This window comes from Alnus glutinosa, chromosome 9 (genome assembly GCF_958979055.1).
Source record: "Alnus glutinosa chromosome 9, dhAlnGlut1.1, whole genome shotgun sequence".
NCBI classification, from domain to species: domain Eukaryota; kingdom Viridiplantae; phylum Streptophyta; class Magnoliopsida; order Fagales; family Betulaceae; genus Alnus; species Alnus glutinosa.
In genome coordinates, this window is record NC_084894.1 from 771,500 (window position 1) to 787,942 (window position 16,443).

A 16,443-nucleotide genomic window follows, 5' to 3' on the forward strand; every position below is an offset into this window, starting at 1 on the left:
TGAGAACCTAAAAAATCAGGGACAAACTGACTTTTGTGCTCTCATATGCATCTTCAAATAAGACAAAGTTGTAGACCAACCATCCAATAAGGTGAAAGAAGAGAAGATAAAATAATTTCCAAAATGAAGAGTTTGTTTGTTAAAAAATAGGGACACCGGACACATATTGGTCTTTATTTCTCCTAATGGTTATGTATGTGGAAAAAGAGGCTCTTTCACATTGGAAATATTTTATTTATTTGACCTTTTTTTGCTAATCTCTCTGACATACCCAGATGAGCCAAAAGAGCAAGTACACTTTTATTTTATTTTATTTTATTTTGATCACATCACACTATCTTGGCCCGTGATGTTTAAGAATTAAGGGTATCATGTGTAAGTTGACAATATGAAGTATAATCAAACATGTAGGGTTTTTAAAAGTCATTATTATTTTGTATTATTGTGTTGTTATTATCATTATTACTTACCTTTTAAGCTGATGAGATGGAGTATAATCAAATAACTAGGAAACCCTACCATACAATTCATGCAATTAAGTTTAGGGCAATCATGAAAACCTAGTTTTATTATAGTATATGCATCTATTCTTTTGTTTTTTTCTTTTCAAATAATAGAATTTGAATTTATCTTTGGTTACTATTGATGTGTAGCTAATTGATTTGATTAAACTAGAAATGCCATCACTATTAATTTGATTTTCAAATTGGGATTTTTGAATTACAAGTGTGAAACGAAGATCAAGAAAGAGAACCTACCATTGATGGATTATGGATTTGGTTAAAAGTCAAGACAATAGTTTAGTATTACCTGAAAATGAAATATTTTCTTTGTTTAATTAATTAAAGGAAATTGATTATCAAATTAGGAATCTGCATCCTGGGCCTTAAAACTACGTGGCATAGATATAATGGGCAGAATCACATTTAACGAAAATATATATATAATTAATGAGAAAAGTAATTAAGATTAGTTGATATACATAAACAACTTCTCAATGAGCTAGAGCACTAGCAAGAAATTTCTTTATTTTTGTTTTAAAATTTAGGAACCAAACTACATTTTATTTTTCTATTCAAATAAACTTCACAATAGTTTTCTTTATCTTTTTCCTATATTATTTTAAATAAATGCTAGAGGAGAAAGAATAAAGAAAAAGTCATTTAAATATTATTTCAAATAAAGAGTAAGCCGAGGTTTGAATCTCCTAACTTACCGGTGTTTGGATGAGGGACAACTCAAGCTCTCGGAATTTACTTGTACGTTGGAACAATATAGTCATGTAATTAGTTATCAGTATGAAGTTTATTTCTCATTATAAAAAGAAAAAAAGGGCAAACATAAACAATACTCAATACTTTGTAATAACATAAGAGTAATTCTATACAGAGAGCTGTATAAAAGATAGGGAAATTCCAACCTCAATTAGAGTTCTTACAAATACTAGAGAGACATTAAAGGTTACATAAATTAGTCTACAATAATTAGAAAAAAAAGAGTCTAAAACCCAAGCAATTAAAACCAAGTTTCAAAACAAAAATATAATCATCCAAAAAAGAAAAAGAAGAAGGGTTAATTTATGTTGAAGTTCAAAAGAGTCTCCGGTCTCTTGGCGGGTGGTTTGACCCACCACTTTGGCCAAATATGGGTTGGAAAAACCACTCAAAATTTATTAAATTTTAGAGAAAATTTATAATTTCATAATGACTCGTCGAAAAAATGGCTAATTCTTGTTTTTTTAACAGAATCATTTATTTGTAACACATGCATATTATAGAAAATTATTTATCATTGTAAGAACTAATAATAATTTAAAAAGAGATACAAGAAAGAGAGGAAACATAGATTTTAGGTGGTTCGGCCTATGGTATACATCCACATGTCAAAGCCTTTTTGTTGGTTACATCTTTCATTGATTTATTTGATTGTATACAAGATTCTCTTTATAGAGAAATAATCAAAACGTTATAAGTCTCTTATATTTTTACATTAACAACTGTTGGTACAGTTTCCGGTATGGTGTGAATCTGCACGTTCCTTTGATGTTCTTCACGCTTCTCAATAACTCTGCAAAACAACAAAACCTAGGGACCCTTCCGGGGGTCCCGCTCCGATGCCTAAGTTAGCTTCTGTGAGAAAATAATGCTTTGTGCATAAAATTGAGTCTTCGTTTATACCTGGGGTATGAGCCTATTTATAGGCATAGAGGTGGAGTCAAACCTGGATTAGGACTCCTGCTCCTTGTTGATCTAGAACTGCTGTCCGAGTTCTAATTGGACTTCAATCCTTTACTAGACTTCTAATTGGATATCTTCTTAGACTTCCAATCTGATATCTTCTTAGACTTCTGATCTGATATCTTCTTAGACCTCTGATATGATCATTATTCTTATCTTATCATTATTCTTATCTGTTTGGACCTTATTAGACTTTTGAATCTCCTCTTTGGATCGGGTTGAGTGAGATTTATCCCCAACAGTTACCCCCCAATTCCCTTATCCGAAGCTTGCTTGAATAATGGGAATTCCATGTCTAAGGAAACCCGATCTTTGTCTCCTTCTGAAAACCTGCTAACCTGCGAAACCTGAGGGTTAAATCTTACCCCCCATTACCTTCTTGTTTTTCCTTAGGGTTTTCTCCCTGTCTCTTGAAAAACCTGCAAAACCCGAGGGTTAAATCCGACCCCCCGAGAAGTTTCTTCTTGCTCTCGGCTAGGACTGATCCGAGAGGCTCCTTCTCGGCTAGGACTGATCCGAGAAGTTTTTCTTGCTCTCGGCTAGGACTGATCCGAGAGGCTCCTTCTCGGCTAGGACTGATCCGAGAAGCTTTTCTTGCTCTCGGTTAGGACTGATCCGAGAGGCTCCTTCTCGGCTAGGACTGATCCGAGAAGTTTCTTCTTGCTCTCGGCTAGGACTGATCCGAGAGGCTCCTTCTCTCCTAGGACTGATCCGAGAAGTTTCTTCTTGCTCTCGGCTAGGACTGATCCGAGACTCTCCTTCTCGGCTAGGACTGATCCGAGAAGTTTTTCTTGCTCTCGGCTAGGACTGATCCGAGAGGCTCCTTCTCGGCTAGGACTGATCCGAGAAGTTTTTCTTGCTCTCGGCTAGGACTGATCCGAGAGGCTCCTTCTCGGCTAGGACTGATCCGAGAAGCTTTTCTTGCTCTCGGCTAGGACTGATCCGAGAGGCTCCTTCTCGGCTAGGACTGATCCGAGAAGCTTTTCTTGCTCTCGGCTAGGACTGATCCGAGAGGCTCCTTCTCGGTTAGGACTGATCCGAGAAGTTTTTCTTGCTCTCGGCTAGGACTGATCCGAGAGGCTCCTTCTCGGCTAGGACTGATCCGAGAAGTTGTTCTTGCTCTCGGCTAGGACTGATCCGAGAGGCTCCTTCTCGGCTAGGACTGATCCGAGAAGTTTTGGTCTCAGCTAGGACTGATCCGAGACTCTCGGCTAGGACTGATCCGAGACAACCCCCCTTTCTTCTTGATCTCGGCTAGGACTGATCCGAGACTCTCGGCTAGGACTGATCCGAGAGTTTTTGCCTGCAAAAGAAACAACATCAACGGGTTCCTGGTCCCTAGACCGGGAACACTCCGATGCTTAAGTCAGCTTTATTCATTTATTCTGAAAATACTTATTCCCAAAATCTGGGGAATTTTCTGTCTAGTCTGAATTAAAAATAAAAGTCTAGTTCTTTGCAAATATAAATACTAAAAAATAAAAGCAAGCCTGAAATTCCCGAGAGTCCTTTTTATGGGATCACGGGCAGATACTGTTGTTGCCTCGGCTCTCTATGCTGTGGGCTTCTGCTTCTTCGGTCCTCTCTTCTTTCTATGTCATCTCGGGGAGCATTCTCTTGATGCCTTTCGTCTAGCTGAGGACGGTCTCGGGGATAGTAATCCCGTGGCTGTTGATCTCGGGGCTGATAGTCCTGATGATTCCGAGGCCTGTTATTTCCTTGATGGTTCCGTCGCTCTCCCAAGAACCGAACCAACTTGCCATTCTTTATGAATTCTTCTATTAACAACCTTAGGGTTACGCACCCCTCGGTGTAATGACCTGCTTGTTTATGGAAATCACAATACTTCCCTGCATTCCTATAAGGAGGATTACCTGGTATCTTTTGCGGTTCCTGAAACGCCGGATCTCTCTTGATCTCCATGAGGACTTCTGATATCTCGGCATTGAGAGGTGTAAAGTTGTAATCTTTGAACTTCTTTACCTGCCTCTGCTCTTCCCAATCAACTTTCTTGAGTTCTTTCCTTTTCTTTTCTGGGGCTGTCTCTCGGGGTAGTCTAGAACTGGCCATAGACTTCAGCGTCTCTTCCTGATTGATGAATTCTTCTACCTTATCCATGAGGCCCTGCAAGGTACTCGGTTGCTTCCGGATCAACTTCTTCATCAAAGGCTCCTCGAGTGAAATTCCCTGATAAATGGCAGCAAAAATCATATCCTCGGTCGGATCTTCGACCGTAGCCTTCTCTCGGTTGAACTGAGCCATAAACTCCTTAAGACTCTCATTGCCTTGCTGGTGCAATGATAGCAAATATCCCGAAGGCTTCTTCCTTGTCCGGAAAGCCAAGAACTCCGTTAGGAATATCCTGGACAATTCCTTGAACTGATCAACGGAATTCGGGGGCAGCTTCCTGAACCAGTCTCGGGCATTCCCCGAAAGAGTAAGAGGGAAGGCCCGACATGCTACTTCATCGGGTGTCCCGTGAAGGTCTAGATGAGCTTTGAAATTCTCTAGGTGATCCAAGGGATCTCTGTCTCCTGCATAACTTAGAATTTGGGGTACCTTAAACTTATCGGGAAGCTGATAGTCTGCCACCCGTCTGGTGAAGGGTGAGTCTGTACCCATTAGGAGCTTGTCCACCATTACGGATCTGCTTTTGTCCTTTCTTTCCATCTCCATGTACGTGCACCTTCTCTCCAGCTCGGCAATAATTCTGCTCAGATCTCCTTGGCGGTCATCCTCCCTCCGAGGATTAATGTTGCTATTGTGATCTTCTTCCTCACGCTCATCCCTGTTCATCTCGGGATTGGGCTGTCTCGTCCTCATGCGTAACAATTCTGCATTTAAGTCTTCAATCTGGGCTTCCAACGCTGCTATGCGATCTTGATCTCCACCCCCCGGGGGAGGGTTCGGTGGAGGCTGTAAATTATTCTGAATAGCCGGTTCCTGTGGGGCCACGGGCTGTCGATTGGTCTGGCTTCCGGAACGTGTGTTCATCACCATGCTGGATCTTCTTTTTCTTTTATGAGGAACGAATAATCGTTTCCCACAGACGGCGCCAAACTGTTGGTACAGTTTCCGGTATGGTGTGAATCTGCACGTTCCTTTGATGTTCTTCACGCTTCTCAATAACTCTGCAAAACAACAAAACCTAGGGACCCTTCCGGGGGTCCCGCTCCGATGCCTAAGTTAGCTTCTGTGAGAAAATAATGCTTTGTGCATAAAATTGAGTCTTCGTTTATACCTGGGGTATGGGCCTATTTATAGGCCCATAGAGGTGGAGTCAAACCTGGATTAGGACTCCTGCTCCTTGTTGATCTAGAACTGCTGTCCGAGTTCTAATTGAACTTCAATCCTTTACTAGACTTCTAATTGGATATCTTCTTAGACTTCCAATCTGATATCTTCTTAGACTTCTGATCTGATATCTTCTTAGACTTCTGATCTGATATCTTCTTAGACCTCTGATATGATCATTATTCTTATCTTATCATTATTCTTATCTGTTTGGACCTTATTAGACTTTTGAATCTCCTCTTTGGATCGGGTTGAGTGGGATTTATCCCCAACAACAACAATAAATTTAATTTATCAATTTATAACTCTTATATTTTGAGTGCTTGTAACTCTTGTGATAACACGATATAGATGACCCGACGAGCCATAGCTGAAAAGCCTAGAAGGCTGATGGTCCATAACCAAGGAGCCTGGAAGACGCGATGATTTGCAACCCAAATGTCCAACAAAGATTTGGGTGCACTCTTGCCGAGATGTAACGTTCAAAAGTTGATTCCCACTCCACCAATTGTATGCTCACAACATGCATTCTCCCAACAAACTCGAGAAAAGAATTTCCAGTTGGCAAGAAGTCTTAAAACCCTAAAAACGACGACCTATAAATAAAGGAAGCATTCGCCATTCACTCAGGTGTGCATTATTTGGCATTGTCGTCGCTCTATTGAAATTTCCTCCTCTAAACTCTCCTTTTCTCTCTTGCTAATCCAGTCTACTGCGTGTGGTTAGTAACGCGTATAAATGAAAAGGGATTTTTTTTCTTCTTCTTTTTTGTTTTGAAATCTAAAAGGGTGTTTAATTCGTCCACGTGATAGGGCAAAATCCATCGAGGTTGATGGATCTCAAATCACCAAATAGTCCTTCCCTTAAAAAATGGGTTTGACCCATATATGGTAGCAAACAAAACAATATCAGCAGAACCACTCAAACTCACAAGCTTCTTGTCCTCTTATGGGACTTGCAGTTAAATTAAAAAATAAAAAATTCCCGAAATCATTAATTTAGAAATGTATTTCAATGTTAGAAACACATTTAAGAAAATCAGAAGTTGGTGGCCCATGGGTCCAGCTGTACTGCTCAGCTAGACAGAGAGAGAGGGAGAGAGCTCACGTTTGTTGTTGTAGTTGTTGTTGTTCTTATTGTAAGGGGAGGTGGTTTGGTGTTTCTTTGTTTGTACTTGCAGAGAAGTAACAAAAAGGTTGTTTTTTTTTTTTTGGGGGTGGGGGTACATGTTGGATCAGATTTAATGGAGTGAAGACGAAGTTCAAAGATGAAAGAGCTCTCGATCTGAGATTATCTAACTTTGATTCTGGATTCTGGCTCTGGCTGCTGACTTTATCTATGACTGCGTGTTTCTGAGATGGAACAATCTTCGAATGCTCAAAGGGGCATCCGAGTTCAAGCTCCACTGGTTAGTCTAATCGATCTATACCCTGTTTATTTTATTTATAATTTTTTTTTGCATATACTTTCTACAAATTTATGAACTTTTAGAGCGACCCAGATGGAATTTTTGTTGAATTTGTGCATTTATTTAAGGAAGTATTGGAAATCTTGTTTTGGTGGGGATATGTGTGAGGGGCCGGTTGTTTTGACCGCTTGCATTTCCTTTTTAGGGTTTTTGGAGATACCCACACGGGGATTTTCGTTGAAGGTACAACTTTTTGAGGGAATTACTGGAATTTTTATTAACCAATGTATTTGAGAATGTTTGGCTTTTGAAGTGTGTATTACTCTTGTTAGTTGACTTCTCAATTTGGTGTTTTTGGGGTTACTTAGTGGCTACTGCTGTATTTTTTTTGGGTGAATAAAAGCTTTTTTTATTGCTCAAACACAACAATACAACTCTCCAGAGGCCTGGAAACTCGGTTCAAAACAAGAACCAAACACAAACCACAAAAGCTTCCTCATAACAGAGGAAACAACAAACAATACAAAGGGCCAACAAACACAGCTCTAAACACCAAAGAGATTATACAAAGCAAATTCCAAAGACAAGACTACTTTGAAATCAATCTAACTTTCACTTCCCATCTGATCTTGGGAAGAAGAGCATCCTCAGACCGGGGGGGTGGGGGTACCATTATGCAGCAACAAGTTTCTCTGAATCCAGAGATTTAGAGATTTAAAGCATGAAATATATGGACTAGTTGCTGTTAAATAATAGTCAAGTTGGGTCTTTTTGGATCTTTTTATTTTAATCTCATAAAATTCTCTTCCCTTCGGGTAATTAATTTTCTTCTTTCAATGGAAAATTTGTTGGTGTGTCTATTTTTCTGCTTATAGTCGACAAAAGGAATAATGTAGGGTGGGTTGTGGCCGGTATCTTGTTTTTACTTTTGTGAGAATTCACATTTGTTAGTAGCTAGGGAGAGAGGTTATTTTGTGGGCATATCGGTTGGTTAGGAGCCTCAAACTCACTATTTGATTTTGTTTGTATAGAACTATGTATTTCAATTAAATTTAATGTGGTTGTGGATCATTTAGGGGTTGAAATTTTGCTTTAGAAATTTCATGCTGGTTGCAGATTCTGGGGTATGTTACAGTACTCAGTTTTGAGCTTTCCCTATTCCTTTCCTTTTCCTTTTTCGTAAGTTTTGATTTTTTTTTTTCCTCTCAACCATCTTTTTTCTGGATTCCTGTTCCCATTTGTGCTCTTTTAAACCATTACATAGATGATCCTAGTTTTGCAACTCCTGCTTCTGCTGTTTTCTTTGTTGGTTTTTATTGATATTAATTGCTAAAAGTGTGTCAATTTTCATTCAAATTAAGTTTATTATTATTATTATTATTATTATGAATTTTATTACAAGTAATTGAAATATCATTAAAAGCGCAGAAGGTGTCCATTCAAATTAAGTTTTGAAAACCTGATGAATTGTTCTTGGTGTTCCACCTTGTTCTTGCTACCCTTTGTCTTTATATACGAGTTGCATGGATAGTAAATCCAACTGTTTAATTCTGCTGATAGCCAACTCCCTAGGCCAATGTATATTTTATAGAGATACTAATTTGCAAATTTTTCTTAGCCATCATTATCTTCCTTGATTTAATTATTATACTTATTGGATTTGGCCTATGTGCTGTAGTTTTTTCAATGGTCTAGATTTAATTCTAAGTTTTCCATTAAAAAGAGAGAGAGAGTGAAATTAAAACTGGACCATTGAAAAAACGGGGCTTCACCTTGATCAGATCCACAAGACACCGTGCAAAGCCCCCCTCCCGGTGTGGCCTTAAGGAATTGTTTGCAGTCAAGGGTAGTTGAACCTTAGACCGGATGCTTCATGAGACACCAAGGCCAAGTGACTTACCATTGAAAAAACTACAGCACGTGTTGTTATTTTTTTCCAGCACCTAAGCCAAATCCATACTTATTTGCGGCCATGGCTAGACGCAGGTCTCTTGGATGATGCCTCTTTTGTTAAGAGTGTTTGTTGCTTAAAAGTATGTTATTCTTTCTACAATAATGTAATTTGCACAAGAATGACAATGCATGTGTGCTTTTACCTTATTCTTTTTTTAAGAGTTTAATTGCTACAGGAATTTTTTGTACCTTAATTTTTTTTTAGAGGTTAGATTACATTTCAAGATCCACTCAAAGGTTTTTAAATTTCATCTGTGAGGATTGTCTTTTGTCTACTGCCCACTTGGTTTGCCACCTACTTGTAACAATCCATTGCTCATAAAAAAGTAAATGAAATGCACGAACCCATTCGGGGCCTGGGTTTCTCTGTTGCAACTGAGAAGAAAGAGGGCCTAGCATAAGATGAGACTAGCCACAAATTGTATGAGGGGTTTTAAAAAATGAGAATAGAAAAAGAAAAAATGACAAAAAAGAAGAAGAAAAGGAGATATGCGGAAAACGAGAGTGACAATTTTGGACCGATATCAAGGTAAAAGGAGAAGCTAGATTGATGAATTTGTAGCAATTTTATGGAAGGACGAGAGTAGAAAATTTCCAGGTCATGTACGACCATATGTGGGTATTTTAGGTGTACAGATATGCACATTTGTTTGCCTGAGTATAGGCTGTTATCTCTAACTTCATCCACTAGCTGATTTGCTTCGAAATTTTGAGTGTTGTCAAATGAAACATTATCTTTCTCTCAAGCATTTTCAACTTTCCTTAGACTGTCTGTGTTTTTGACTCCATCCAGGAGTTAATTGACAAATATGAAGAAGAATATATTTCCCTCTTTGGTCTTCGCCTTCTTTTCATGGATCAATTATTTAAAAAAGGAGGTATGAACAAGATGCTCATCCTGAGCTAGGATAGGAGCCTCTAACTCTCATACTTAATAAAGAAGATAAGAAACCTCTGACAGCATGAGGAGCATTTAAGATCCATAAAAATTTTCTATGTGGCTATTCCTTTTTGGTTGAATACCACACGCAGCTCCTCTGGATAGTTTTCTAATGGGCCTGGATGATTCATACCCTTGACTTCTGAAATGCTTTTGAAAATGGAAAGGGGAAGAAGCACTTCCACATCTATCAAAAGCTCTTGTTTACTTAACCTTTTGAATGTACTGACTATTAACAGTGGTAACGAGGCCTCTTTTTGTGCTTGCTGAGTAGATTCATGATGCTCATAAGAGAATAGGTCAGGCTTAATTGCCTGTCCTATTCAGCAAATATTATGTATTAGTACATTATATGGCGTCTAGTCTCTTGCCTTGTTTAGTACACAAACTGATATCAGTTGTGCCATCATCTGGGTGTACTAAACAAACTGATATCAGTTGTGCCATCATCTGGGTGTCTGGCACTTCATAAGGTTACCATGCCTCGTTAGTTTCTACTCTTGTTGGTGTGGGTTGTGATTTTTTATTTTTTAGTTTTTTATTCAAGCATTCTCATGAAAACAGGGTTGGGGATCCAAATCTTTGCAAAAGCTGTTTATACAAAAATGGCACCTTTAAAGTGACCATTGGCTTCTATCTCTCTGTTTTTTAAGTTTGTATGTTATGTTTGTCCCTATTTTTGGTGTACAGTGTAGATGTATCTTGTGCTCTAACTTGGAAATTTTGGCAGGTTGATTCTGTATCATGCTATTGCAGGGTAGATTCAGGCCTGAAAACTGTTGCTGGGGCAAGAAAATTTGTTCCCGGATCAAAGCTTTGTATTCAGCCTGATATCAATCCTAATGCACACAAGAGCAAAAACTCACGACGGGAAAGGACTCGAGTGCAGCCACCCCTCCTGCCTGGCCTTCCTGATGATCTTGCCATTGCTTGTCTGATCCGAGTCCCTCGTGTTGAACATAGAAAACTCCGTCTAGTTTGCAAGAGATGGCGCCACCTTCTGGGTGGAAACTTCTTTTATTCTCTTAGGAAAAGTCTTGGAATGGCAGAAGAGTGGGTTTATGTCATCAAAAGAGACCGTGATGGAAGGATTTCTTGGCATGCCTTTGATCCCACCTACCAGCTATGGCAGCCACTTCCACCCGTCCCCAAGGAATACTCTGAAGCATTGGGTTTTGGCTGTGCGGTCCTTAGTGGTTGCCACCTCTACTTATTTGGAGGAAAAGATCCACTTAGGGGATCTATGAGACGGGTCATTTTCTACAATGCACGGACAAATAAATGGCAAAGGGCACAGGATATGCTTCGAAAACGTCATTTCTTTGGTTCTTGTGTCATAAATAACTGCCTGTATGTGGCCGGTGGGGAATGTGAAGGAAGCCAAAGGACTCTCATCTCTGCTGAAGTTTATGACCCTAACAGGAATCGGTGGAGCTTTATCTCAGATATGAACACGGCTATGGTGCCATTTATCGGGGTTGTTCACAATGGAACGTGGTTTCTAAAAGGACTCGGGTCTCACCGTGAGGTCATGAGCGATGCCTATTCTCCTGAAACTAATACCTGGACCCCTATTAGTGAGGGGATGGTCTCGGGTTGGCGGAACCCTAGTATCTCCTTAAATGGACAGCTCTATGCCTTGGATTGCCGGGACGGATGCAAGCTTAGAGTTTATGATGGCACCACAGATTCTTGGAACAAATTTATAGATAGCAAGCTCCATCTAGGGAGCTCTCGTGCTCTGGAGGCGGCCGCTCTTGTTCCCCTCAATGGGAAGCTTTGCATAGTCCGTAACAACATGAGCATCAGCCTAGTTGATGTCTCTAGTCCAGATAAACATGTGGAGAGTAACCCTCAGCTTTGGGAAAACATTGCGGGGAAAGGCCATTTCAGGACTCTTGTCACAAATTTGTGGTCAAGTATAGCAGGCCGAAGTGGCTTGAAGAGTCACATCGTGCACTGCCAGGTGCTTCAAGCATGAGAATCACGGTTCTCAAGCTTTGCTTATGGAAAGACTGGGAAGTGAGAATTGAAATATCTAGGGCAAAACATTGATTTATTGGAATCTCCATCGTCATTTATGGTGAGAGATTCAACAGATGATGTTTTTTTCATGCAGTTACAAGGCGAGGTGACTTCCATTGGTTCTGGCAATAGAATCGAGGTCATTTCTTTACATTCTTGAGAGAGAGAGAGAGAGGATACTTGTAAATCTTGTTATTGGGGTTAGGGTGGTTGTGTATTTTGTTGTGGGATCTTATCTTGGTAATATGTAATCTTGAAGATGCTTTGTGAATATATATGGTCTATTAAAGATAGATAAGTCAAATATACTTCAATTGATCTACATGACCACCAATCACATTTTGGTTATCTGCTTGTCATATTGTTTTAAAAATGGTTTGGTTTAGCGCAATGTTAATGTTTTTTAGTAGATTATTATACGATTATCATACAACTTGACGAAGTGGCAGCGAAAATTAGTCTTTGTAAAAGAAAAGAAAAAAAAATGCCGATCTTTTTTTTTTTTTGGTCATGCCATCTTAGCTGTATGACAATTGTATAACAGTTTACTAAATAATATTAATCTTAATACAATAAAGATAATACGGTGATGAAATCACAACCCCCGGCCGCGGCGCGGGTGGGTGTGGTTCGAAAAAGCCCCTCTCCCTTTCAAATCTTGAAAAGAAACCCTCAAAGATTTTTAAGTAAAAGCCCTCCAAATTTTGAAGAAAAAAAAAAAACCAAGAGACTTAAAAATTAATAATTATGTTTGGGATTAACATGATAGCATTTTCTTAGATATTGTTTCCTTAGTTGTTATTGAAAATGAAGATGGTGAGACTTTTATTATATTGCCAGTCTCAATCAACATTTGGATATATCATTGTAAATAAAAAATAAAAAAAAAATCTAAAGGTTAGTTGGGACTATCATGTCAACATTATGAAATAAAAAATGTAATATATACCATTACTTTTAATTAAATTTTTTAGATAAACTATTTTTCTATTAGCTTTAGCTTCTGGAATAATAAATGATTTAACATGATATTAGAGCAAAAGTCTCAAGTTTAAACATTGTTTTTGTTATTTATCTTTCTTGAGTCATTTCAATTAAATATTACTTCAGAAAAATTCCAAAATTCACTAAGAGAACGATTAATAGAAGAATCTCACAAACACCCTAGAGTAAGTGAATTTCATATTTAAAGTTAACCCTCATTCTTGTCTTTTCATAATGTCACGATTTGAAATACATGCACTTCACATAAATCTATCAAGCCTTTAATTTGTTTCCTTTAGCCAATCATCTTCATACACCTTTTCATATGGGTATGGGTTCTTCATTTCCATACAATATTACCATTGGAACGCATTCACAGTCAATATATATATATATATATATATATATATATATAATAAATTCGACCCTCATCAGATAATTACATGAAAACTAGCTCTTGACCTTTTCTTAATTTTTTATTTTTATTTTTATTTAAAAAAAAAAAAAAAAAAAACTCAAAAAACTCTTGACCTTTAACTTGTATGAAACTCCTGTTAATCATTTGCAAATTGATTACTATTGGATTATTTCTTTGCAATTGTGTATTAGCATGTATTTCAAGCCGTGACCCCTGCCATATAAAAAAAGATCATTTAACAAAAAAGTATTTGAAGCCGTAACGCAAAGAAAGCTTAAACTTAATTTATACCATAAACTAGTTGTGTGCTACATCATCTTTCGACACACACACACACACATATGACATATATATAGGGGAAATGCATACGGTTATGCGGACTCTGGTGATGGTTGGGACTGTCTTATGGCTTCTCTCACTCGCATATGCTTCTAAAGGGACTGCCACCTTCTATAATCCCCCTTATGTTCGTGAGTATATATATTTATATCCTTTTTTCTTTTCATTCTTAAAACAAAAATATTAACAAATAATTAAAGCACATTTTCACATGCAAAGCCTCCTCCACACGGGTCGGGTAAAGCTCGAGTTTTCGTTGGCAGGCGTGGCCTCAAAAAATTGTTTGCACTCAAGAAGGTTGAACTTTAAACCTGATGCTTAACGAGACACCCAGACTAAGTGACTCACCACGTACTTGAGCCAGCTCTGTGGGGTTCCCCACAACATATTACTAACAAACGAAGCCGTTTTTGGTCTTATTAAATAGTTTATTTCCCTTTTTTTGGGGTAGTAATTGAACAAAGTCATAAAAGTACTAATTCAAACCGTAAATAACTTATAATGGTGATTGTGCTTTGGCAGCCTCTGCATGTTATGGATACAAAGACAATGGTGTGAATGTAGCTGCGGTGACCAATTTCTTTCGGGTCGACAAAAGGAGTTTTTTCTGTGGGAGCTTGATTTGGGTGAAATGCATTGGGGGCACGAATCTGCTTGCGCCAAATCCATGCACCTCTTCTAGCGTTTTAGTTAGAGTGGTTGATAATTGCCCAACATGTCAATCAACCATCAATCTTTCTAAACATGCTTTCTCCACAATTGCCGATCCAAATGCTGGGAAAATCAAGATCCTCATGAAGTTTCATGTGTTCGCTTAAAGTTCGGCTCGTTTAATTAACGATCGGGGAGGAAAAATAACTAGGCTTTATGTTTCACAGATGATGTCACCTGATGAAACTACATGTATTTGATGCATTTCACTTTTACTCTTCAGCAATAAAAAGACTAGTGTTGCTGCTCTTTGATTTCAAATCACTCTATTGAGGTTACTCTTTTGTGCGGGATTAAGATCCAGTGCAATAGGCATGTTTTATTAAATTGCAATAGGAAGGGATACGCGAGTGTATGAACAGGCTTCACCTGCTCCGCAGGTTGGCGAATATCCTGAGCAGGTGGGGCCTATTTAGAACGCGATGAATTTAACCATTTAATTTATATTCTAACCGATGTTACTCCTATATACGCTTTGCTCAGTCTCTTAGCCAACTATGGATATGGTGAAGGGAAAAAGGTTGGAGTCAATATTTTGAACTCTTTTAATTCATCCTTAACATTATAATTGGTTCTGGTAAAACCCAAACGAAATCTGAAAATATATTGTGATCTACTACAGATCAAATCATGGTTGTTACCAAAAAACTCATTCAAAAAGAAGAAGAAAAAAACTCACAAATGAGCCTCTGCAACCAAATCCTTATTGATATACATATATAAATGCTTCACATTTTGCATATGTATCCAGAACCAGAAAGACAACTCAAACCCCTCGGGCTACCGTCTCCTGAAATCGTTTGAACGACTCTTCCCGTTGAATCTTTAGTTGCTTGCGGAAGTTGTTAATAAAAGCATCAGCTAGTTCGTTTATGTCTCTATCATCCTCCACAACTCTCAGCCTGTGGACTACCTGCTTCCTGGCATTGTCTTTCTCCTTGTTCATCATCCCTTGGCTGCCACTGACAGACCCCTCTTTCCGATGATCCATTGCAGCTAGCTGCCTTGTCGGACAAGTAATTAAGATCTCTTGAGAGAAGTGAGAGAAGGGATGGGTCTCAGAACAGCAAACTTCTGCTCTTTTATAGATGCACCCTCAATCTTAGAAGCATGAGTTTGGTGTGGGTAAAAGGAAAGCATAGAAAATTGGGAAGATGGCTTATTTTATTGCCAACTTTGAAGAAAAGGATTCGTTTTCTTTAGACTTTAGGCTTTGTTTAGTCAAGCTTTCATACAGAGCTAAGTTGCTTTATATATATTGCAGTAAAATATTATGATTCCAACATGTGGATGAAGGGCGGATGACACTGACCCTATCATTAAATTATTATGCTAATTGGAATTGTTTAATCCTCGGAGATCACAAAGGTAACCACTAACCAGTCAATGTTTACCAGACCAGGGGCGCCATTTGATGCTTTACACATTGTGCAGGCCAGCCGTGTAAATGGAGCAAACGCGTAATGGCATTAAAATTTACCAAGTTCAGATATAACCATTGTTGACCAAAGGCTTCAAACATCGCAGGAATATGAGTAGACAAATTGGATGAGGATAGGTTTCAGGCATGATGGACATGAGATAGACCATAAGATCCTCTCTCAATCACGTTACCAGGGACGAAACCCGGATTTCTAATCTGGGAGGCCAAAGTATGAATGAGGGGTCAAACTTAAAATTATGTATTTCATTTAATAAAAGTAATTAAAAAAAATTTGAAAACCATAGCCCCCTAGCCAACACTTAGTTCCGTCCTTGTATGTGAAAGATCTTGAAGGGGCCAATCCTATCAGCTTTGCATCAAATTGAGGCTCATCCTAGAGTTAAAATTTGACGTGCAAAGTTCTGCATTTAAATAGTGAGAACTGAAAAGTTTGAGGGTTAGAAAAATATATTTGAACAAATGAGAAAGAGATTATTGTAGATTCATGATGTAGACCAATTGTCGTTTGATTTCATGGAGAAAAAAGGGGATGATGTTGATGTCTAGCCAAGTTTATTGGGATAACACTGGAAAGGGGTCCAAGGAACTTCGTTCAGAATGGCGGTCGATTCAAGTTTAGGTTTGGATGAGTCACTTTGCATGGGGATCCGACACGCTTATTTGGTAGCTCATTCCGAACAAATTCGAATG

General features: G+C 38.5%; 2 protein-coding genes across 2 annotated transcripts; both read left to right on the top strand.

Moving 5' to 3' along the window:
- The first annotated feature begins 6,254 nt into the window (after positions 1–6,254).
- Positions 6,255–12,179, top strand: LOC133877766 (F-box/kelch-repeat protein At1g55270). Its single transcript, XM_062316171.1, has 2 exons — positions 6,255–6,939; positions 10,563–12,179. Exons 1-2 carry the CDS (start codon positions 6,889–6,891, stop codon positions 11,811–11,813), a joined length of 1,302 nt encoding a protein of 433 aa, XP_062172155.1. The 5' UTR covers positions 6,255–6,888; the 3' UTR covers positions 11,814–12,179.
- A 1,386-nt stretch (positions 12,180–13,565) lies between these two features.
- LOC133878119 (EG45-like domain containing protein) lies at positions 13,566–14,761 on the top strand. The gene is made up of 2 exons (XM_062316621.1): positions 13,566–13,729; positions 14,121–14,761. The coding sequence occupies exons 1-2, from the start codon at positions 13,621–13,623 to the stop codon at positions 14,414–14,416; spliced, it is 405 nt and encodes a 134-aa protein (XP_062172605.1). The 5' UTR covers positions 13,566–13,620; the 3' UTR covers positions 14,417–14,761.
- The last annotated feature ends 1,682 nt before the right edge of the window (positions 14,762–16,443 follow it).

What these genes read in the sequence shown, in the direction of transcription:
- LOC133877766 (XM_062316171.1), top strand. Translation starts at nt 6,889, where the DNA reads ATGGAACAATCTTCGAATGCTCAAAGGGGCATCCGAGTTCAAGCTCCA. An exon ending in TCCGAGTTCAAGCTCCACTG is followed by an intron (nt 6,940 to 10,562) that starts GTTAGTCTAATC and finishes AAATTTTGGCAG; the next exon opens with GTTGATTCTGTATCATGCTA.
- LOC133878119 (XM_062316621.1), top strand. Translation starts at nt 13,621, where the DNA reads ATGCATACGGTTATGCGGACTCTGGTGATGGTTGGGACTGTCTTATGG. An exon ending in CTATAATCCCCCTTATGTTC is followed by an intron (nt 13,730 to 14,120) that starts GTGAGTATATAT and finishes GTGCTTTGGCAG; the next exon opens with CCTCTGCATGTTATGGATAC.